This window comes from Prunus persica, chromosome G3 (genome assembly GCF_000346465.2).
Source record: "Prunus persica cultivar Lovell chromosome G3, Prunus_persica_NCBIv2, whole genome shotgun sequence".
Classification (NCBI taxonomy): domain Eukaryota; kingdom Viridiplantae; phylum Streptophyta; class Magnoliopsida; order Rosales; family Rosaceae; genus Prunus; species Prunus persica.
The window spans coordinates 7034335-7058502 of NC_034011.1; the positions used below are offsets into that span (position 1 = coordinate 7034335).

The 24168-nt window shown below is 36.1% G+C and overlaps 4 protein-coding genes across 5 annotated transcripts; 2 read left to right on the forward strand and 2 right to left on the reverse strand.

Annotated features, from left to right (window-relative positions):
- LOC18783442 (putative UPF0481 protein At3g02645) lies at nucleotides 2391-4564 on the reverse strand. Its single transcript, XM_007217360.2, has one exon. The coding sequence runs from the start codon at nucleotides 4349-4351 to the stop codon at nucleotides 2666-2668; it is 1686 nt and encodes a 561-aa protein (XP_007217422.1). The 5' UTR covers nucleotides 4352-4564; the 3' UTR covers nucleotides 2391-2665.
- On the forward strand, nucleotides 5159-7188 carry LOC18784055 (60S ribosome subunit biogenesis protein NIP7 homolog). Of its 2 annotated transcripts, none has more exons than XM_007214975.2 (2): nucleotides 5159-5419; nucleotides 6339-7188. In XM_007214975.2, the coding sequence occupies exon 2, from the start codon at nucleotides 6394-6396 to the stop codon at nucleotides 6955-6957; it is 564 nt and encodes a 187-aa protein (XP_007215037.1). In that variant the 5' UTR covers nucleotides 5159-5419; nucleotides 6339-6393; the 3' UTR covers nucleotides 6958-7188. The 2 variants fall into 2 exon arrangements, with proteins under 2 accessions (XP_007215037.1, XP_007215036.1); XM_007214974.2 differs by having other exon boundaries at nucleotides 6347-7188.
- On the reverse strand, nucleotides 9564-12442 carry LOC18781758. Its single transcript, XM_007216279.2, has 4 exons — nucleotides 12309-12442; nucleotides 11880-11944; nucleotides 10409-10699; nucleotides 9564-10297 (listed from the first exon to the last, which is right to left on the reverse strand). Exons 3-4 carry the CDS (start codon nucleotides 10685-10687, stop codon nucleotides 9719-9721), a joined length of 858 nt encoding a protein of 285 aa, XP_007216341.2. The 5' UTR covers nucleotides 10688-10699; nucleotides 11880-11944; nucleotides 12309-12442; the 3' UTR covers nucleotides 9564-9718.
- On the forward strand, nucleotides 15834-17758 carry LOC18783301 (F-box protein CPR30). The gene has a single exon (XM_007216629.2). The coding sequence runs from the start codon at nucleotides 15834-15836 to the stop codon at nucleotides 16899-16901; it is 1068 nt and encodes a 355-aa protein (XP_007216691.1). The 3' UTR covers nucleotides 16902-17758.

Here is a 24168-nt window from a genome sequence, read left to right on the forward strand (position 1 = left end):
CATCAGTTAATGTCTGACCAAACAGTCAACTTAATAGAAGGGTTAAATTGGTCAAATTTGAAAATCATAGGGTGTAAATTGATAAAATTGAAACTAGGGGGCTCATATTGAGAATGACCCCAAACCTTCAGGGAGTCTTTTGATGTTAGTCCAAAAAAATATAATGTCCTACTTTTTTTTTTTCAAACTTTTTTGAGAAAAAAATATTTTATCACACCACGACTTGTATAAGTTGCATTCGATTTGTGTAATTTTGGGTTCTTTGTATAGTTTTCACCTCTCCCTTTGTAAGAGCTTTTCACCTCTCATTTGTGAGATTTTTTCATCTCTCTTTTGTGAGAGTTTTATTTGTGTTGTTATGGCTTAGATTTTTCAAGCTTTAACTCTTTTTGATTATTCTAAATTTTGCAATCTTAGTTGGGATGCCTATGCTAGAGTTTCTTTGAATCTGTGTGATAGTTAGCAGAGGCGCACCAGATTGTCTTAATTTTGATGTTAGACTGCTCTGTTATTGTAATAGTCATTTTGTGACTGGCATGTGTTGCACGGATACAGACACAGGGACACAGAAACGCAACACAGAAAAACTCAAAAAACTAGGATACGATCACGGACACGATTAGGACACGGCAATTAAAATAATAATAAATTCTAATAAAATTATAATAGTATATACTTATATATATTTTAAAAAAAATTAATACTTAATACTTCAATGTCATAATACCATAAAACAAATTCATACTCATTTGAGTGAACTTAGCATTACTCATCTTTCCCTAAACAAAATAAAGAATGATACACATATTTATTCACACATATTCATGATTTATCATAACCCAAATTTCACACATTTTTCATATATGTTCTATCATCTTCAAAATAAGAAAAACGATTTCCTACTTCATAAAATAAGAATCGAGTTTGCATTAAAAAGAAAAACTAAACAAAAGTGAATGAATTACCCATTCAAAAAGATGCTTTTCTCACAACCAAATTGTTATCAATATCCTTGGTCAACCAAAAATATCAGCTCAGCTATGAAAGAACAAGGAAAAAAAAAAAATTTTAAAAAATTGTTTACATTTTTAGCCCACTTTTAAAAAATATTTCAAATATGTCCACATAGGTTTTAATAATTATGTTTGACCCCAGTTTTTATTTTATAATTTTCAAAATGGTCCCTCCCGTCCCGTGTCTTGACTTCAGTTGATTGTGTCCAAAATGTGTCTTGTCCGTTGACCCGTGTCCAAGGCGTGTCCTCATGTCTGCGTGTCTGACACCTCGACACTTCGGCTTGATGAAGTGTCCGTGCTATATAAGCATTGACCATTTATAATTAGTGGCTTTTTTAATTGAGTTATAAATGCAATCATAAAATTTCTATTTTTAAAAAAAAGAAAAGAAAAAGACTTCTCCTTTCAGTGGTTTTTGTACTTCACTGATCTTGTTTGAACATGATATTCTCAACTCTTTTTAGATTAATTAAACTTAACTACTTCCTCTGTGTATCAATGTAAATTAATTCCGCAATTCCTGATCAGAAATGTGAATGAATAAGTAAAATTTGTCACTCACTCTCACCATGAACATCATAAAATTATAAAATAAAAAAAAATAAAAAAATCAACTGGCCTGTGGTCCTATATATAGCTTAAAATATTATGCACCCACTGAAGCAAATGCACCCTCCTCCGTTCAATATTGATAAAGTAGCAGGCAGAACATGTTCCACAATGATTATAATATATTTCAACCTTTAGTCTTTCATTATTAATTCTTATATGCTAGTCCTTTTCTTTTGGTTTTTATTTTTGGACAGACATAAAGATATAAATGTTGGTTAGGCTTTATATGAAACATGGGAGAATTTGGAACTTATCTATATGATGATCATATTGTGGAATAGTAGGTAGAGTATATATCTGAAAGACCCAACTGTCTTAGTTCTTTTTATTCCCTTATTAAATATAAATCTACAGAAGTAGCAGGTATATATATTCGGACAGTGTATATATAGGTTTAGTCAAATTGGTTAGAACAGATGTGCTCTCTATTCTGCACCTGAATTCGAATCCCTCTCTTTGTAGTTTAGATTAATTTAGAACAGATTATCGCTTGTATCAAACAAATATATCATGACGGTTAATAATACCCTGAGCTTAAGCTGAGTTGGTTTTCATTATTTTTCTAAGGTTTTCATGAAATGAAACATAATTCAATCCATGTGATTATTTTCTAGTGGTATGCCCAAATGCTCCTATCACCATATGAAATATTTAAAAGCAACTAGTATATCATGAAAAATATATAAAAAGCTCTGAGTCACATGATCATGGGAATCTCATGAAATTCAAAGTAAGAAATGCAAAAACATAAAGCTGGTCATCTTAATTTTAAAAGTATAGTGGCCAAGAAATTTGGAGAATAATGATCATCATTACAAGCATAATTAATTAATTTCCTCAAAGGAGAATACAAAAGAAAAAGAAAGAATCAAGCCATTAACAAATAATCACTATTGCAATCTTTAGATCATTACACAATCCACCCTTGAAAATAAAGAAAGCACACCAAGCCATCCTTTTCTTTAGGAAGTTCAAATCAAGAGGTTTCAATTAGCAAAAGAAAAGAAGGAAATAAGGTAATTAGGCATAAAGCATCACTAAGTAGTAGTGGTGGTGATATGGAATACGCGACTGCAGGAATAGACAGAGCAAAATGCTTGCAATGTCATCAAGAGCAAGAGCAACAAGCCAGCAAGCACAGCAAGAAATTGCCAGGAACCAAAAACATAAACCTTCATAAACTTTGTCATTTTGACCTTCCATCTGCCATTGTAATACTTGTTCACATCTTCAATTGCCTTGTCCAAGAATGGCACTTTGGTCAATCTAATGGACTTGCTCATACCATTCCAAACCTTGGCGACTTCTTCATCGCTTTTCAAACGGTTCAAAATTATACCTTTCTCTCTAAGCAGTTTCACGTCCTCCTCAGTGTCTATTATCCCGTTCATTAATTCGGTGTAACGGGTTAAAACCAACGGCCCTGATGCATTTGATACTTCATATGCTACCAAGTTTCTCAAGATCACCTCTGTATTTACATCTAGGCTTGTAGCAGGGAGGTAAAATGTGACTGTTTTAGGATCAAAGGAGATGGTCGAAAGGCTACCATTTGTTTTCACAAAACGGACTCCGGATTTTACAAGATCAGAAACGGAAGGGATGGTAATCTCCTCTATCAATGGTGGTTTACTAATACTATTGCTCGAATTCTCATTTTCGGGTTTGGTTTCTTCTTTGTCTTGGGTGGAAAATAAATAAGAAACAGGTTGTTTCAACATTGCAAATCCAGGAAGGTTGGAGAGGATTGTCCAAGGCAATTTAAAAAACACTTTAACAGGACCAGATACAAGTAGTTTTTTCAAAAGACGTACCGGACCTTTGTTTAGTTTCGACAGCAGCTTCCATACCTCCTGCAGAAACTGCTTCATGAAATTCTGGCTATCAGAAGATTCTGATCCCTTGTGTGGTGTGGACTCTCCTTCATCCTCAGCTTCCACAATTTCAGACGGTCGACGTTCTAACTTGGGGGTGATCATTTGGTACAAAAAGTCTAGCAAGTGAGCACATTCTGAGACTTGGATCTTTGGCAGGTCTTGATCCACCACCTTGAATGGTGAAAGCTCCTTGCACAACCCCATCAGCATCGAAAGCAGGAGGTCGTCGGCTTGTTCCAGTGATGTGAATTGAAACTCCAAAATTCTTCTGGACACAAATAGTGGGATTTGGTTTTCAAGCATCACCAAGTCCCTAAGAATTGCATGGTGAGCTGACTTGCTCCCTGAAACGTCAACCAAGTGTGACATGCTTGAGGAAACTCTGGTAAAAACCCTTCCTTCTTTGGCCCCATAGATTTGGAGTAACTCAAGGAAAAATGATGCAGCAATGGCCATCATCCAACCTAAAGTGTCACCATTGAAATCCAAATACTTGTGGTAGCAAGCGCGAATCCGCGGCTCCAGCTTCTTCAATTGCTCAACAAGGTCTTGGAACTTTAGGCATTGGAGCTGCTTTTGGGTCCTTTTAGCTGCAGCCACTTTGTACCTCTCCATCTCATAGAGCTCAGGGCGCAAATAGTGGTAAGGGCCAATTGCAACTTCTTGAGGGATGTAGGAATCTGGATCACTAGCCAAAAGGGCCTTGGGGACATTGAAAATGGAGACAGGGATTTCCCCATCATCCTCAAGCTCTTCCTCTAGTGTTTTTTGGATTTGAATGACCCATTGAAACTCATTGAAGTTTGAACTGGATTTGGAAGAAAATGTTGGTTGGAGAGAAGACATGTTTTTGTTTTTCTCTTGTAGCTAGGGAGAAACTTTTTGGTGGGTTGATGGCAGTTTGTGAGAGTATTGATTGTTGAGGAAGTTATGAGAATTTAGGAGACCCCATGAATTAATACTGTGATTAATGTACTTTAATTGAGTGTTAAATTAAAAAAAAAATGTTCAATGCGTTTTCCTCATGCTTGATTGTTTACATTTTTAAAACCCACTTGTGCAGGTGGGAATAACATATTGATATGAGAATTTGAGATTTTTATTTTACATGTTGCTTAATGAGGACACTGGGACGAAGGTTCCGTGCTAACTTTTTCTCCATAGGTTTGGGACCAGCAATTTTGTTTTCGTCTACTTGAATACAAAGTCAAGTCCACAAAAGCCACGATTTAAACTTGCCTAATTAATTGGCCAGAGATGGTAATTGTTGAATATTATATTGTCGTGGCGCGGCTGTTTTTAGATGATTATGCAGAATTTTTTTTTTTCTTTTATTCTATCAGAAATTAAGGATTCGAACTTAAAAGATCTTTTAACATTAAAAAAAAGAAGCATAATTAATTTAGTAACTAATTCGAAATTCATTACAGTGTCTCTTTTGATCGCCAAATTTGTAACTTGGTTTTTAAGTTTACCTCATGAGTGATGGATAGAAAAAATAAACTTTTTAAAAAGATATTCAAAGAAGATACAAGGTAACTATTTTGTAATATGATTTTCTTTTATTAATGGGCTAAAGCCCATTCTAATCTGATTGCCACGTGTCAAATATTTAATGTGTTATATGTTTTGTATTATGTTACACCTAACACACTTGATCAGACCTAATCCCTCAAAGTTTCTTTCTTTTGTCCATTCGCGCCGCTTCCCTCGTCCTCCTCACAGCACGACCTCTGGGTTTAGGGTTTTAGGGTAAAGGGAAAATTTGATTCAAAATCAGATTTTAGTTTTCACTTTCAACCCTCGTTCTCTCGACTTTCGCTCCGCCTACTCTCACCTCGTTCGAGCTCCCTACCTCAGTTCTCTGTCTCACTCACATCCTTCCCTCTCACTGCCTCTGGCTTTACATAAAAGGTATGAAATTTTTTGAGTTTCTCTTTATTTTTTGTTTTTGGCTGTTTCAATAATTGGTTGTTTCAGATTTGGTGTTTTGGACTGTTTTAATATGCTGGTAAATGATATTTACACTGATTTTGGTTTTGTCATTGCTGTGTCAAAGCATAGTGTAGTAGAATAAAGAAGAGTTGAAAGGAAAAAGGGACAAATGCATAGGTTTTTGGGTTTTTCCCTTGAAATCAAGGCATACTTTTTTTCATCTGGGTTTGGTTTGTTCTGTATTTTTGTCGTTCTATTTTGATGTTAATTATGCTGTGCATGAAGGAAACTGTTGTGGAAATGAACAAACCCTTCGATACACATGCAGTGATTTGGACTGTGTTCTTCTGATGTCTTCAGCTTGGTAGAGAACAAAATCAAACGAATTCAAAAATTGGAACTAATTCTGCTACTCAAAGATAGTTGAGCAAGTTGGTGGCTAAAAAACTTGAGACTATGTAGTATGTATGTACAAGGATAGTATGGCTAGGAGTAGCTCACTTTTGTTACAATTATGTGTTCTAAGATAATGCATTCCATGAATTTACATTAATGTCTATTGATAAAGTCATATCCAAAGGCTTGTCTCTGAATAAAGGAGGTGTGAGAGGAGAAATGGTCCATTTTAAAATTCATTCAAAATCAAAGGTATGGGTGTTGAAGGGGCCAGAGCCTCCTAACTGGATGGTGCTCTGGTGCTCGTCCTCCATCTCCATGTCTGAGGTTGTCCTGTCTGAGTTAGAGGATATAAATAAGGCTGTTTCTGGACAGCTTTAAGTATGATATGCTTTGTGGGATGTTTATTTTTTAAGTTATGCTTTGTTGGATGTTTTTATGTTATGCTTTGTTATGCTATCCTCTGTATCTGTTTCTCCCTCATCCTTGTGTATGTGTATAGCTAAGCAGGCCTCAGAAACCTCCGTCCTAAAGCCTTCCTCAAGTCCCGGACAAAGATGAGACCTTTAGATGAGACTGAGACCACGGCAGTGTTCGAAAAGCTTTTCAAGTTCACAGGCAACAACCTAAAAAACATAGTCGAGAACCCTTCTCATGAAGGCCCAGACCCGGATTCAGGCCGTTATTGCTTTCGCCTCCACAAGAACAAGGTCTACTATGTTAGCGAATCACTAGTAAAGCGTGCTACAAATATAGCTCGGACTCAGTTAGTCTCTCTGGGCACTTGTATCGGTAGGTTTACTCATGGTGGTAGTTTCCACTTAACAGTTCAGTGCTTGAGTTTAGTGGCCTCAAATGCTAAACATAAGGTCTGGCTCAAACCTACCTCTGAGATGTCGTTCTTGTACGGAAACCATGTCTTGAAAGGTGGTTTGGGGAGGATTACAGAGAATATTGTGCCAGGTGATGGTGTGGTGGTGTTTTCGATGTCAGATGTTCCCTTGGGTTTCGGGATTGCGGCCAAGTCTACTCAGGATTGTAGGAAGTTGGATCCCAATGGAATTGTGGTGCTTCACCAGACAGATATTGGAGAGTACTTGAGGATGGAGGATGATCTTTGAATAATTGGACGTGATTTGGGTGGTTTTGATAGATATTTGTGTGGGTTATGTAAGGCGGATCTATTTGCTTTTGATCAATCTGAGCTTTTAAGTCTTTTGGGATGTGGATGATTTTCCTAAATATTATTTCCATTAGTGCTTGTGACTTTTGGTATTAACTCTTGATTATCTGGAACTTCTTCCATCTGGTTTTTATTTTTGATTTTGATTTTTGATTTATTTTTTGTACAAGCGATATTTGAAAGGGGGTGTTTTCTCACACACACTGCATTCGAAAGTCATTAGCATAAATTGTTATTGGACCAACTGGTGTGGAAATAAATGTTAACTTATAGAAATAGATGTATTATTATAAAGTCCTGACTAACCAACAAAGGGTTAGTGGACTTTATGCAACATATGTTGCCAAAACAAGAAAAGGAATATATTCCAGAGATATGGAAAGGAATCTCTAACAACTTCAAAGAGCCTAATTTCACAGCAGTTGAGGTTTGTTTTGTGTTTTGGAGCTTTGTTTTTATTTATTTTTTTCAAAACCACCTCAATGGACAATAAGCCCCAAAGAAGAATAAAACTAATAGACTTACAGAATTATCATTTCTTTGATACTATAAATATAGCTACCATGGTTTGAAGTTGTTGTCTTCTTTTGAGCAAACAAGAACATTATTAGAAGACAAAAAACTATGCAAGTGCCCTTTTCTCCTTTTCTTTTTTCATGCTAGTTATGAAGGTGATGATTGTATCGATTTTAGTTGTGGTTCTTGCAGTGCAAGCTCATGAAGAAGATGCTTCTTCTTCTCTCTATGTAACCTATTTCCCGTTCAAAATGTCCTCTTTCCCTGGCTCACACCTTCCATATCATGATTTTTTTTTTCAAAAAAAAAATCCCTAACATTTCCAAAGCTCTTAGAGCTTAAGACTAAAAGGAGCTGCTAAACCTAACAACCCTAAAACTTCTGTTCATGAACCTCACATTCCTAAACCTCGGATGCCTGAAGCTCCCATTCCTTTCATTCCTAATCCTATGCGTACTCCTCTTTCTAGGCGCATCCTCAAATTCCCTACTTTCCTTTTCCTAGAGATCCTATAGATCACAGCTCCTCTACAAGTTGCACTAACACTAAGCAAGTATGACTAGTAGTCTGCCATCCACCAATATTATAATATGTGTACAAGCTATATAAGGTGGCCTTACTCCATTACCATTTTATAATGCGCTACTTAGCTACATGCATGTACAACTAAATCATAAATCAACAACACAAAAGGAAAAAAAAAATCCAGCTTCATATGTTGCTAATACTATAGTGGTTGAAACTTGAAACACAAACACAAGCAACACAACGAACCAAAGATGAATATGTACGTGCATGACCTCTCTCTCTCTCATGGAACTCAGCATCTCCAACCTCTCTGATCCGTTAGTCCTTGCCTTCATTTGTCTTTGATTTGCCTTGCCTTTGCCCTTGCTTTAATCCTATTTCTTAGGGTTTTCTCTTGTGTTTTAGTTGTGATCTTTGCTTTGATTTGTCTGTTTTTTAACTCATAGTTTGCAAAAAGACCTTCTTTGTTGTTCGTTCGAATTCTGCTTGGCGGCCATCGCTATATCACTAGTGCTACTAGTGTCCCTTCTCCCATCACCGGTGAAGACTTTTGACAACTCTTCACTAAAGAAAATTTGGGAAGAGAGATTATTGGTTTTTCGTAAATTTCTTAATTCGGAAGACCAACTTGAAGATAGTCTCGAGTACGGTGTTCTATGACACACTCGACAAGTTGGCTATGCGAAACATCTTTGCGCCAACTTGAGGGGGGAGTGTTGGCGAGTCCTTATTTAGTTAGGATTTTGGTTATTTATCCGTTTATCTAGTCTAATTGTAATTAAGATTTATTTACTATTTTATCTCTTCTAGAATTAACACATATTTGTACTTCTTTATAAATACCTCCATCTTATTTATGGTCTTTGTTTTATTAAGTTTTAGTATTGTAGAAATATGCTTTTTTATTAATTTTTTATTTACCACCCAAGCTTTATGAATAACTGCACACTTGGTCACATATCTCAACACAATGCCTGTAATGAGTGAAGGGTGATGCCCATAATGAGTGAATGGTGCACATTTGAATCTTACATCGCAATCATCTACGCAATGTTGATGGCAAATTAGATTCGGAACTCTAAATGATTTTCTCCATAAATTGGCAGCAACAAATGAAGAGATAAGAGGAGCAGAGGCAATAGATGGAGTGATCAAATTTGAGTCCCTGGCTTCCACAACATTACTTGGCACAAGAAGTATGATATTCAACAGCACCATATAATTAACAACTGCCCTCATCTTGTTTCTGTCCGTGATCGATCTATATTACGAAGGCGATATTTTATAGTGTTGAAATTCTTCTTCACAAGTTATTTAGGTAGAATTAATTAGTTAGTTTAATCTAAATGAAGTGTTTAATTAAGTATACAAATCAGTTTACTATTGAAGGATAAATTAAATCTTCATTTTTTCAGGGGAAGGGGGGCAATGTGCCTCTTGGCATACTATGAAGGGTTTTTATTTTTAAAGTACGTATACGTAACGGCTAGTGTCATGAGCTTGATCGATAGTGTGGGATGTGATTCCTACACAACATTCATAATTCAAGATAGATCAACATGAATCAATTCATCATTCAAACATCAACGCATATGCAGAATGTGATTCGTACATCATGAATTTTATGCCGTCATTTTGGCATAAATATCGTTAAGCTAGCTCTTGTCCTCCATATTGGACTTGTCTGCAGTGTGCCCCATGGTTTTGAAATAAATATCACTCTTTCTGTGCTCATAGTAAGCTCTTGCGCGTGGTCCCATGTTTGAAGTGTCCATACTCATAATGCGGTCATCTTGCTCTCTTTGCTGCCTTTCATTCATTTCCTCCATGACCTTTACCTTTCTTTCTGCAACTTCTGCCTTTCTTTTGTCACTCTCTGCCAATTGTTTTGTAAATTGCTCCATCAAGTCGCAAATGCGAGAATCCAAAGTATTGACTACCTTGCTCCTCCTGTGTGCTTCTTTTTCAGCTCTTCTTCTTGTAGGCCTTTTGCTTTTTCGAGATTCCATTATATAATATGAATCTTTGTCAGATTCAGGTGAAACAAGTGTGTTAGGGTCTGGAGGATGCGAGGAGAATGAGGAATGGATGTTGGGGTCTCTATCCTTAGTACGAGGATCAGGACTCTTAGCTGGTACCAAATCTTTCATCTTATGTTGCAAAATTTCCCAACAATGATTGAATGCAAAACGTTTCTTCTCATGCTCAAAGTACAGCATATTTGCTCGAAGAACCTAGTGAGGGTTTAAAGAAGTTAGTAAAGGATTATTATTACTAACTGCTAAGAAAAAGATAAGTATTTGAGAAAAATTATTGCTAGGAAAAAGGAAAGTACGAATTCTTACCTTGTTAGATTCCGTCAATCCACTTTGTTTATCTTCTACTCGAGCAAGACAATCATGAATTTTTTTGCAACTCCCGAAGATTAATTTCCACCTAGACTGAACTGAACATTGGGATCGTACATTTTGATCACCAGTTAACTCAACATAATTTTGGTATATTCGATCCCAGAAATTATATTGCGGTTTTGAAACAACATTGAACGGATCTTGGAAGATATTTAACCGAGCATTGCAAATAGCCACATCTTGTTCCAATGTGAATGATTTTCCCCTTTTCATTGGTTGTTGAGTCTTCCAATTTGGATAAAAATGATTAATCAAACTTAAGTACAATAAAAAATGAACATAAGTGGGCAGGCTGATTTTAACAGAAGAGTAAACTCTATGCATTTGAACAATTGAATGGTTCAAAATTCAAACTGTAGAGAGGACAATATTGTAATCCTATTCCAACAGCTTAACAACTTTCTGAATTTTAAAACAGAGGATGACATCAAATAGATGAACATGCTGTAATTTTTTGTAACCTTATCAGGAGTATATCGTCTTTCTCACTATAAATACTCTAGCAATGTCATCATGCATGTCTACCCTAAGTTCCAATTAAACTAGATCACAACGCCAGAAACGTAAAATTGTAATAACGCATTAACATTTCAGTCCCTCAATTGCCTCTTCATATACTTGAATATCATTTGCAGACCCATCATCAAACAATAAGGATAAACACCCTTTGTAAACCCCAATATGGCAAACATGACTCAATGAAAACATTCAAATCTCCTTTCGTGTCATCTCCAAACTTCAAACAGACCACATTACAACAGGATCAAAACCTTTCTCCCTCTATGAACCACAAGCTAGCTCATTAAGAAGTTCATCCCAATACATACTTTATACACACTTCTTCACTAGACCCCGCAGCAATGATGTTATTCGCATTACTACTCATCATTTTCTTTCTTTGCCCTTTGTCCAGCACTCTTAGGGGTCCAAGCTGCTAGTTGGATAATCCGTGCTATAGGCCAGGCTAGCCCACAGAAAAACAAAAAATTCTTAAGTAAAATTTGTACTCAAAAGTTTCAATCTTCAGCCCAGTTTACAGGCTCCAGCCTCCCCCCACTTAAAAATCCACACACACCCCACTCCCCCGAAAACAAAGTCCTAGCTCAGTTACTGGGATTCTGTACGGGTGTTTCTTACAATGATTAACCAAATGATTCATGTCTCACACCTCATAGTATTACATGCAGTCCTTAGGTACTCTCGCATTCACCACCTTCTGTTGAGGGTAGCAATCTTATACACTATGGGGCCCTAAATTGTTTTATCTTCTAACCACACATTGCAGATGGAGGAAGTGAAACGATTGTGGTTCCAGTTGGATAAATATCATAGTTTCTGCAGGACTACGATGCAAAATTGAACTCTTATACATTGCCCTCAAAGTATGGAAGAGAAATAAACTTACAAGTAGTCAGAAACTGCAGGTAAACCTCCTAGTTCAAGAGCCTTATACTAACTCAACCTGCAAGTCTGCAACCATAAAAATTACAATTAACAGCACAATTAGTAATACAGAAGCACACCAATAGCCAATGGAACATTAAAAAACGCAATTGAAAATAGAATTAACAGAGGCACACACAACGGAAAATACAATTAACAGAACAATTAAATCAACACAAGCACACGAACCCAAAAAAATTACAGAACAAATCAACAGAAACAGAGAGTAAACATGTAAAATAAATAATTAACAGCAGGCTAAATTAAGAAAAGAATTAAACTAAAGATAATCATAATAATAACAAATTAGCTCAAGCAAACAAACACACTACACAAATGCATCAACGTTAAGTAAACCAGACCAAATAGGCAATGTGGTAGAGAGAGATACCATTAGTCCAAAGAGCAACATAGTTGCAGGCGACGCTGGGCGGCAGAAGAGCTGCAGAGGGAAGGGCTGAGGCAGAGAAGAAGAGAGTAGATACAAAAATGAGGGATTTTTGGGTGTTCGGTTTGTGGGGTTGATTCTGTGTAGGAAGGACCACATGTCAATTTACAATTAGTCATTAACTCATTGAGATAACCATTATTTCAAAGGCTTATTTAATTGGTAAAGAGTTATTTACACTAACACTTCTTGAGATTTTTGGTATTTTCATAAAACCTCCTACAGTTTCATAAATTACATAAACATCTCTTTAAGTTTCAAATTGTTTTCACAAAACTACTTTTCGTTGACTGATCGTCCAAAAATTGATGATTTCATATATATAAAAAAACTTTCAAAATTAACATTAACGAATGTATGTGCAATCTAATCTCAAAGCCTAACTTTGTCATTAATTTTTATATAAAATCACCAATCTTTGGACAAAAAATCAACGGAAAGTCGTTTTGTGTAAACAAACTCGAGAGGTGTTCGTATAATTTCTTAAACCTTAAGGGGGTTTTGTGAAAAAAATTTGAAAACCTTAAGGGATGTTAATTTAAATAACTTATTAATAAATAATGAGTTGAATTTTTTATTTAAATGGTCATTGAATTTGTTTTTTAAAAAAAAGAAAAAATGTTGAAGTCCTTGAAATCAACCAATCTTGGGCTCAAAGTTTTTGGTCTACATATCAAATTGTTCCGTGTTATAATATTCCATAAAAAATTTCAATGAAATTAGTCATCGGTTAACTTAGAAGGGGTAATTTTCATCAAAATACAAACTATCTACCCATGAGACAAAATAAAGCTCAAGTTTTTTTTTAATTCAAAAAGGTCATTTAAATATATTGACACCTCAAAAGTTGAATTTTCTGCTTAGTTTACGACATTTCATTATCAAATATTTCCATTCAAGAATGGAAATGAAGAATTAGTATATTGTCTATTAAAAGAGAAAGCAAAATGAAGGAAAGAAACGAGAAGAGAGAGAGTGTGTGTGAGAACTACTTTTTCTTTTTCTTGTTTGATCAAGAAGGAGAAAAAACTTCATTCAGTAATCACTCCAGTACAAGAATTCCTTGCAAACCAAATGTCATCGATGTGGCTTTATTAAAACCTTATCTTGAAAACCTGAGGGGAGGAAAATTCGGTCAAGAAAAAAGAGTATCATAACATTTGAAAAAACTAAAAAAACATTCTAGCTATTCTCCAAATCCTTTTCCAAACGCGGTGGCAACCAGGTTGGAGTGATATTTTTCTAAATTGAAGATCTAGATCTAAGCATAGATTGGTTTGTTTCAAGAGAGGGCAATCCATTAACCGTTCCAAACTTTCAATAACCCAAAATTTCTTACGTTAACCAATATTTTGGCCTCGGATCAAATGAGGTTGATATAATGAATTTTAGGTTTGGCTCTTTTTCTTTCTTTTTTTTTTGTTCCTAGTTGAATACATCACAACGTTATCAATTTTAAGTTAGAAGTTAGAACGTTATATAAGAAAGAAGGAAAGAAAAAAAGAGGACGCTTTTTTTTTTTGGACGAACAAAAAAAAGAAAAAAGGGTCGCTTAGAGCATTTCCAAGAGAGTCTCCAAATTTTAGTCAAATTCTAACTAAAATAGCTAGAAAGCTATTATAGCAAACCACTTAAAAAGTGTTTCCTCCAGCAATGTTCTCTATTTTGACTAATTTGAAATATTTTATTATTATTATTTTATCTTTCTCTTTCTCCCTCTTTCTCTTGCAGATCAAATATATTAAAAAGAAAAGTAGAAACCTAATCCCATCAACCTCCCAAATGTCTCTATCTCTCTCCCCCCCTTTTCTCTCTCTTTCTCTTTCTCCTCAATTTGGCAAGCTCCATTTCTCTCTCCTCCTTGCTAGATGTAGAGAGTCAAAAGTTGGTTCTCCAAAATAGAGAGCCAAGTAGGAGCCAAGTAGGGAGTCCGCCGAAAAGTGAATTTTTCTTATTTTTAGCCAAAGTAGATAGAGATGAGAGGATAGGAGATGCTCTTAGAGAGTTCATTAAGCACGTGTTTGAAGTTGGGCCAGATTCAACAACATTCAATCATGTGGGCCTCTTTGACTTCATGCTAATGGCTCTCCCTCAAATAAAACGCAAAAAAGAAACACCCTACTCTTCACACAGCAGTCACAGTTCACTCACGAACGGCAAACCCTACCTCTCGGCTAAAGAAATTCAGCATGCCATGCCTCCCAGCAGAACTGCTGATCGACATCGTCCCACGACTCTCACCCAAGGACTTGGTGAGCTTCATGTGCGTTTCTAAAGAATGGAAAGCTATCATCCAAGATTCACAGTTCGCCATAACCCATCTCCAACGCTCCATCAAAACCAAATCCCATCCCATCACTTTACTCATCCCATCTACTCCGATGAGCTGCTATTTTTCACTCAAATTTTCCGACAAAGATACAACGTCGGGCCAAGTTTTGAAAATCAAGTTGCCTTGGGAACAGCCTCTGTTAACTTGAGACCTAATCTTCGGCTACTGTAATGTCCTGGTTTGCATTCAAAATGGTGAAGGCTTTCTTTTATGGAACCCGTCCATCCAGAAGTTCAAGAGGATCCCCTCGTCGCCATCCAGTATTCACGGCCATGAAGATAGCTATGGTGGATTCGGGTATGATTCCGTCAACGATGACTATAAATTGGTGAGTTTCTTTGGTTTAGCTGTTATGTTTGATCATATTGATGAAGCGAATATTTTATACAATATTGGAGGTTGATTATCGTTGTACCACCAAGTTTGATCCATCTTCACTGCTGAAGATAGCACACTGTTATGTGCCTTTTTGGCAGCTTCTGGCAATTAGAATAAGGGTTCAAAATCGAATTCTTGCACACATTTTTTATATACAGATTTTGTTTAGTGCTGTGCCAAACATAGAAGTTGATAATTAAAGTTAATTAGCAGCGCTATGTGCAGTAGAATAGATCTTGTTTGAACCTGCAAAGCAAGGCATGTTGGGTTTAATTTTGCTCCACAGAAGAGGAAGGAAAACGGAAACAGGGCCGAAAAATTATGATAGTAAAAAAGGAAAATTATGCTAATAGCACATATTGTTGCATTCAACTAAGTCAGATTTAGTTAAGATGGGTAGAGATTGTAGAATGAAACGAACATTAAGAAAAAAAAAAAAAAAAAAAAAGCCCATAAATCCCAAAGTTTTACTACTTATTTTAACTGTCACAAGCCCATGTTTAAAGTTGAGCAAGATTGAACGAATTTAAGGGAACTCAAAACTGTTATTTTTCTTTCCCTCTTTTTTTTTTTTTTTTGTATGCCAAACAGCTTGCAGGCCTATTTGTCTTTCCTTTTCTTTTTTTTTTTTTTTTTTTTTTTTCTGATGAACTGGGGGAGCTTGTTCGAAGAGGCCCTACACTATAAAGCAAAAGAGAAAAACCCTAACCCCTGATCACTCAAAAACGGCGAACCCTACCTCGGCAAGCAAAGTCAGCATGCGGGACCTCCCAGCAGAAGTGTTTATGGACATCTTCGCACGCCTCTCACCCAAGGACTTGGTGCGATCCACTTGCGTTTCTAAAGAATGGAAGGCTACTATCGAAGATCCACAGTTGGCCAAATCGCATCTCCAACGCTCCATCAAAACCAAATCTCATCCTACCATTTTAATTATCTCATCTAACCCGATCGTCAACTGTTTTTCACTCAACTTTTCTGAGACCGATACGACGTACGGTAAACGTTTGATAATCGAGCAGCCTTGGCAGCATCCTCCTCGGTTAACTAGCGACAAAATCTTCGGCTACTTTAATGGTCTGGTTTGCATGCACGACGGTGCAGGCTTTGGTTTATGGAACCCTTCCATCCAAAAGTTCAAGAGGATCCACTCGTCGCCATTTAGTATGTTCCGGTTTGCAAAGATCCATGGTGGCTTCGGGTATGATTCGGTCAATGTTGACTATAAATTGGTTAGTTTCGTGCACTTGAATACGTTCTGCGCAGTGCACTCATATAGCCTAAAATCTGGTGCATGGAAATCAATTCAAGACTTGCCTCTCAAGGGTCTTGTATTTGACTCACAGGGTGTGTTTTTACAGCGTGCTTTACATTGGTTGACGCTTCAAGAAACAGATGGTGAACGGATGTTAAATATTCTAACCTTCGATCTTGCAAGCGAGGAGTTTTGCAAGTTTCCTCTACCCGTCCATATATTTCCTGCTCCCATATCTGATCAGGTTTGTAGGTGTCCTATTTATTCTTTAGTAGTCGTGGGAGGGTATCTATGTATTTATCTAACGGAGAGTAGATGTAAGGCTTGGATTATGAGAGAATATGGAGTGGTAGAATCTTGGAGTATGCTTTATTCTTTTGATGGGCAGGGTCACAATTGCAAGCCTTTATTGCTTTCAAGTTGTGGTAAAATGGTACTTTTGGAAGAGAACTACAGCCGTCTTGTTTGGTACGATCTACATAATGGGACGCGCAAAATGTTTCAAAGTCCTATGGCTCAATCTTTTTCCACAATTATTTGTGAGGAGAGCATTCATCTTCTTGGAAGTTAGTAGGAGGTACAATGTCTGAAGATGTTTTGAAGTCTGGAATTGATCTTCTTTTTTTGCCGAAGTTGGGAATAGGGAGGGGGGAAACTCACATTGATTGGAATTGATCTCTTTGATTTAGGTGTTATATATGTACTTCAATCATATAGACCAAATGACGGTTTCTTTTCGTAAAATGTTGGATGTTGATTATTTTTCTTTTATCCAAGGACCTGCTATTTTTTGGTCTTAGTATATATGTTTTTTTTTATTTGTTTCTTTTGTCTAAAGACTAAATTCTGTTATTGGCTGCTTGATTTTCCTTTATATGATGATTTTCTATTCAAATGGTATCGTGTGTAAGTTTTAGCAGGCCAGTGGGTGCGTATCTTTATTGTACTTGGACATAATGACAGATTACAGATAAATATAATAAGCTTATGGTTATGGATGAGATTATGTGCCGTGCATCTATTAGTGTCATGAATGTTCTGTGAGAAATTTAATATTATATTTAATATTAATTTTCTATTTGAATGGAAATTAATAAAATTTATTGGGTTAAAGACATGACCCTTGGGTAAAGACATCTTCAATTGGGGGGTGACAACTCTTCAAACTAAGGGATACATTGTTTGGGGTGACAACTCTTCAAGACCAAAGGATGCACTGTTTGCCTTTTCAGATTGGGATACCTTTTTGGAAAGGGTATTTCATCATCTATAAATAGAGCAATCCTCCTGCAGTTTTATTCATTCAATCAATTCTCTAGATACATACTTTCATATATAGAGAGCATTAGAGTTTGCATAAAGAGAGTTTCCTGCATAATTTTGGTTCAAAGTTCCTTGTGAATTGCAGTGCTTCTTTCATAAGGAGGGGAGTCGTTGTATCCTGGGAGGCGAACGCTAGTGAACCATAAGCACCAGTGTGGGGCGTAATTCGTCTTAAGGTCAGAGTGTCCAACACTTGCCTCGACTCAATTAAGGTTCTTTTAATTACATACTACTGTTGTAAAATTTTGTTTTGTTTGTAGTGTTTATTTGTTTATTTTATAGCATTTTAGCACTATTATTTCCTACAATCTTAAGACGAATTATTTGTGTTATTTGCTATATACATTAATCTGTGTTTTTAATTGTTAACGCTGCAAAAGGTTTGATTTTGGTACAAACAGCAAAACATCTTTTTATTAGTTGTTTATTCTATTGATTTGGTTTCCTGTTAGTTTCCTTTGTTTTATACAATTCGAAGTTAACCAAAGCTAAGTTATAATAATCGGAACCTTTCAATAAAGATTGCCACAAACACTAATTGCCTTCTGTTTCTATTGTTAGACAAAGTCTAAATATACAGCATCATTTTTATTTGGAATCTATTTTCTGTTTGGCATCATTTTTATTATTCTGTTTATAAATTTTGATTATATTTATCTACATACATTAAAATTGACTGTATCTGTGAAATATAGCATTCTGTATTACTGTTATCTTGAATAAATTGCATATTGCGTTTGCTATACTTCTTATCGGTATTGTATTATTTATTTCTGTGTGTTTTGTTGTAACACACTATTGTGATTCATTATTTATTAAAAACTACCAAATATTTGTTTATTGACATTGAGATTGTTCACTCAATTAAGGAAAATGTCGAATGAGATACAGAAAGTGGGTCCTTCTGTGAAGACAAGTGCACCTGCTGTAGTGTTGCCTTCATCCCATAATCATGCAGAGAAGCCTGAAAAATTTAATGGGATGAATTTTAAGAGATGGCAACAAAAGATGTTGTTCTACATCACCACATTGAATTTGGCTCATATCCTGAAAGCAGATCCTCCTGGACCTGGTGATACAATAGAAACAGTGGCTGCTTCTGATGCATGGAACCAGTCGGATTTCCTTTGCAGGAACTACATCCTAAATGGTTTAAGTGATGCACTATACAATGTGTATAGTCCAATTCAGACGGCCAAGGCTTTATGGGAGTCACTAGATAAGAAATATCGGACCGAAGATGCAGGAATGAAGAAATTCATTGTCGGTCGGTTTCTTGACTACAAGATGGTAGACTCCAAGACTGTCATAAGTCAAGTCCAAGAACTGCAACTCATTCTACATGAGATACATGCAGAAAAGATGGAATTGAGTGAGTCTTTTCAAGTGGCTGCTGTCATTGAAAAATTACCACCCTCTTGGAAGGATTTCAAAAACTACCTTAAGCATAAGCGTAAGGAGATGGGACTTGAGGATTTGATAGTAAGGCTAAGGATCGAAGAGGACAATCGCCGTGCTGACAAAAAGTCTGGATCCATAATGGAAGCTAAGGTTAACATAGTGGAAAAATAGTCAAGAAATAACAAGAAGAGGAAGCACTCTGGAGAAGGCTCAAGTCAAGGGAACTCCAAGAAATCCAAGGAGTTTAAGGGAAAGTGTTTCAATTGCAACAAGCAAGGCCATCGAGCTGTGGATTGCCGAAGTAGAAATGGACAAGGCAACCAAAAGAAAAAGGGCAAGATTGAGGCACACATGACTGAAGAAGACAAGCTTTCAACTGACTTGTCAGATATTAATCTTTCTGCAGTTGTGTCTGAAGTGAACTTGGTGGGCAACACCAAGGAATGGTGGGTGGATACTGGAGCTACACGCCACATATGTTCTGAAAGGAAGATGTTTTCTACCTATGCAGCAAATGATCAAGGAGAGCCTTTATTCATGGGAAACTCTTCCACCTCCAAAATTCATGGCCAAGGGAAAATAGTTCTAAAGATGACATCTGGAAAGGAAATCACTCTCAATAATGTACTTCACGTCCCTGAGATCCGGAAGAACTTGGTTTCTGGATCACTGCTTAGCAAGAATGGGTTCAAACTAGTCTTTGAGTCTGATAAGTTTGTACTTACAAAGAATGGAATGTATGTGGGGAAAGGGTACCTTACTGATGGACTCTTCAAGATGAATGTAATGACTGTTGTACACAAAGTTAATACTAATAAAGTTAGTTCTGCTTATATGCTTGAGTTATCTGATTTGTGGCATGGAAGATTAGGGCATGTTAATTATGACAAATTGCGTCAATTAATTAACATGGAACTAATACCTAAGTTTCATATTGATTTCCATAATAAATGTGAAACCTGTGTTGAAGCAAAACTAACTAGATCATCATTCCAGTCTATAGAAAGAAGTACAGAACCTCTAGAATTAATTCACAGTGATATTTGTGACTTGAAATTTGTACAAACTAGAGGTGGTAAAAAGTAATTTATTACTTTTATTGATGATTGTACAAGATATTGTCAAGTATATTTGCTAAGAAGCAAAGATGAGGCCATAGAAATGTTCAAACATTATAAAAGTGAAGTTGAGAATCAACTTAGCAGGAAAATAAAGATATTAAGAAGTGATAGAGGTGGTGAATATGAATCACCTTTTGGTGAGTTTTGTTCCCAACACGGAATTATTCACCAAACTACTGCCCCATACTCACCTCAGCAAAATGGTATTGCTGAACGCAAAAATCGTACTTTAAAAGAAATGATGAATGCGTTGCTAGTAAGTTCTGGAGCACCCCAGAATTTGTGGGGGGAAGCTTTACTTTCTGCTAATTACATTCTCAACAAATTGCCTCATAAAAAGTTAGACAAAACTCCTTATGAGTTATGGAAAGGTCACAAGCCTTCCTATAAATACTTGAAAGTGTGGGGGTGTCTAGCTAAAGTTGCGGTTCCAACCCCTAAAAAGGTTAAGATAGGACCCAAAACTATTGACTGTATATTTATCGGTTATGCCATTAACAGTAGTGCATATCGTTTCCTTGTACACAAATATGATATATTAGATGTACATGTGAATACGATTATTGAATCAAGGAATGTATCTTTCTTTGAAAATGTATTTCCTTATAAGGATGCACAAAAAAGAAATACACTTAAAAGAACCTTAGATGCTGTTAATAGCGATAACCAAGAAAGTCATCAAGAAAATATAGACCAAGAGACTGCAGAACCAGAACCTGGACATGAACCCAGGCATAGTAAGAGAGCTAAGACAACCAAATCCTTTGGTCCTGAGTTTCTAACTTATTTGTTAGAAAATGAGCCTCAAACTTACAAAGAAGCCATGACTTCTCCTGAAGCTCTTTTATGGAAAGAGGCTATTAATGCCGAAGTTGAATCCATCATGCAGAATCACACTTGGGAACTTGTGGATCTTCCTCCTGGAAATAAACCATTGGGTTATAAATGGATTTTTAAGAGAAAGATGAAAGCTGATGGATCAATTGACAAATATAAGGCAAGGCTTGTTGTCAAAGGTTATAAACAAAAAGAAGGATTGGATTATTTTGACACATATTCACCAGTTACGAGAATAACATCAATAAGAATGTTAATTGCAATTGCAGCATTGCATAACCTTGAGATACATCAAATGGATGTGAAAACGGCCTTTCTAAATGGTGATTTAGATGAGGAAATTTATATGGAACAACCTGAAGGGTTTATTGTTCCTGGACAAGAAAAGAAAGTATGTAAGCTTGTTAAGTCCTTGTACGGGTTAAAGCAAGCACCAAAACAATAGCATCTGAAATTTGACAATGCATTAATGTCAAATGGTTTCAAGATCAATGAGTGCGATAAATGTGTTTATATGAAAAGCACTCAAGATGGTTTTGTCATTATTTGTCTTTATGTTGATGATATGTTAATTATTGGTAGCAATATTGGGATGATTAAATCTACCAAGAAAATGTTGACCAAAACTTTTGACATGAAAGATTTGGGAGTAGCAGATGTGATTCTAGGAATTAAAATTTCTAGAACATCTGATGGACTAGTTTTATCCCAATCACATTATAAAAATACTTGCGAAGTTTAGCAAGTATGATACTAGTCCAGTAAAAACTCCTTATGATCCAAGTCTTAATCTTGTGAAGAATATAGGTCATGGTGTATCACAAATAGAATATGCTCGTATTATTGGTAGTCTCATGTATCTTACGAATTGCACAAGGCCTGATATAGCTTACTCTGTTAATAAATTAAGCAGATACACTAGTAATCCTGGAAGGGATCATTGGAAAGCTATAGTCAGAGTTCTAAGATACTTAAGAAACACCAAAAATGTTGGATTGCATTATACAAGATATCCAGCTGTACTTGAAGGATATAGTGATGCTAATTGGATATCTGATACTAAAGACTCCAATTCTACAAGTGGATATGTCTTTACAATTGGAGGTGCGGCTATATCATGGAGATCTACTAAGCAAACTATTATAGCTAGATCTACTATGGAATCTGAGTTCATAGCATTAGATAAAGCTGGTGAGGAAGCTGAATGGCTACGTAATTTCTTAGAAGATATTCCATGTTACCACAACCTGTGCCTGCTATATGTATACATTGTGATAGTCAATCTACAATTGCAAGGGCACAAAACAATATGTACAACGGCAAGTCTCGACATATACGTCGAAGACACAACACCGTTAAGCAACTGCTCTCCAGTGGAATAATTACCATTGACTACATAAAGTCAAGAGATAATTTGGCGGATCCATTTACTAAAGGTTTGAACGGAGAACAAGTTTATAGATCATCGAGGGGAATGGGGTTAAAGCCCATGTCAAATGAGTAGTCATAGTGGAAACCCAACCTAGTTGACTGGAGATCCCAAGATCTAGGTTCAAAAGGGACAACTAAATTATGATAACTCAAAAATAACACTGAAGAGATATATTCTCCTACCCATATCCTATGATGATACAGTGTTGTATGAAATGTGTTTAGGTTAAGCTATGCTTTTAATGATTCCTATACCTTGATTATCCGAGTAAGATATGAGAGGATATTACCAATAGGAAATCACCTATATAAGTGTGAAATAGGGCCGTTTCCATGAGAATTTTTAGGGCTAAATTCTCTAAAGCACTTATGAATGCCAGGAGTTGCTCAGGGCCAAAACGGGCACAACCGATCGAACCAGATATGTCTAGAAGGGTATTGTGTGGGTATTATTGTCTGGGTTTACACAAACGGCTGAACAGTTCAAGACATCACGTTCATTGATTAGCCAAGTAAATCCGATAGTACTTCACTATGGAAGGTTCAAAGCCAAAAGCTACCTATCCAGATGCCATATTCTTCTAATAGGAACTCTCTCTAAGTCTGCATTATCATTTGCATATTGTTGAAACTAATTTCCATTCATGTGGGGGATTGTGAGAAATTTAATATTATATTTAATATTAATTTTCTATTTGAATGGAAATTAATAAAATCCATTGGGTTAAAGACATGACCCTTGGGTAAAGACATCTTCAATTGGGGGGTGACAACTCTTCAAACTAAGGGATACATTGTTTGGGGTGGCAACTCTTCAAGACCAAAGGATGCACTGTTTGCCTTTTCAGATTGGGATACCTTTTTGGAAAGGGTATTTCATCATCTATAAATAGAGCAATCCTCCTGCAGTTTTATTCATTCAATCAATTCTCTAGATACATACTTTCATATATAGAGAGCATTAGAGTTTGCATAAAGAGAGTTTCCTGCATAATTTTGGTTCAAAGTTCCTTGTGAATTGCAGTGCTTCTTTCATAAGGAGGGGAGTCGTTGTATCCTGGGAGGCGAACGATAGTGAACCATAAGCACCAGTGTGGGGCGTAATTCGTCTTAAGGTCAGAGTGTCCAACACTTGCCTCGACTCAATTAAGGTTCTTTTAATTACATACTACTGTTGTAAAAATTTGTTTTGTTTGTAGTGTTTATTTGTTTATTTTATAGCATTTTAGCACTATTATTTCCTACATGTTCATGGATTGGTTATATTCATGACGTTAGACAAAGCCACCTTAAAAGTCGATTTTTTTGTGAGCCAGGATTCATATGGGTGGTTGCCAGCACACATTATATTTTGAAATGCATGAGTTCCACTTATGCTTCTAAGTGTGATGAAGCCTTTTTTTTTTTTTTTTTTTTTTCTGCAGGGTGCTCTGCCCTTATGAGTTGATTGTTTCAATTGTAATGAAAAAAAATCCCTAATTTTTCTCAAAAGAAGGGAAAAAAAATTATTGTGACGGAACAGTGTGTGCATCTTCTCTGCTGCTGAAGATAGCGCACTGTTTTGTGCCTTTTCAGCAGCTATGTACAAAATGCTTCCTTTCCTTCCCTCTCAATATTGCTAAGAATCAGCTGATCATTAATTATTCTTGCAGTTACTGTAACCTGTTGAGAGTTTGCAGAAGATTTACACCCATCTTGAAGAAACCAAATTGTGAATGTTTGTTT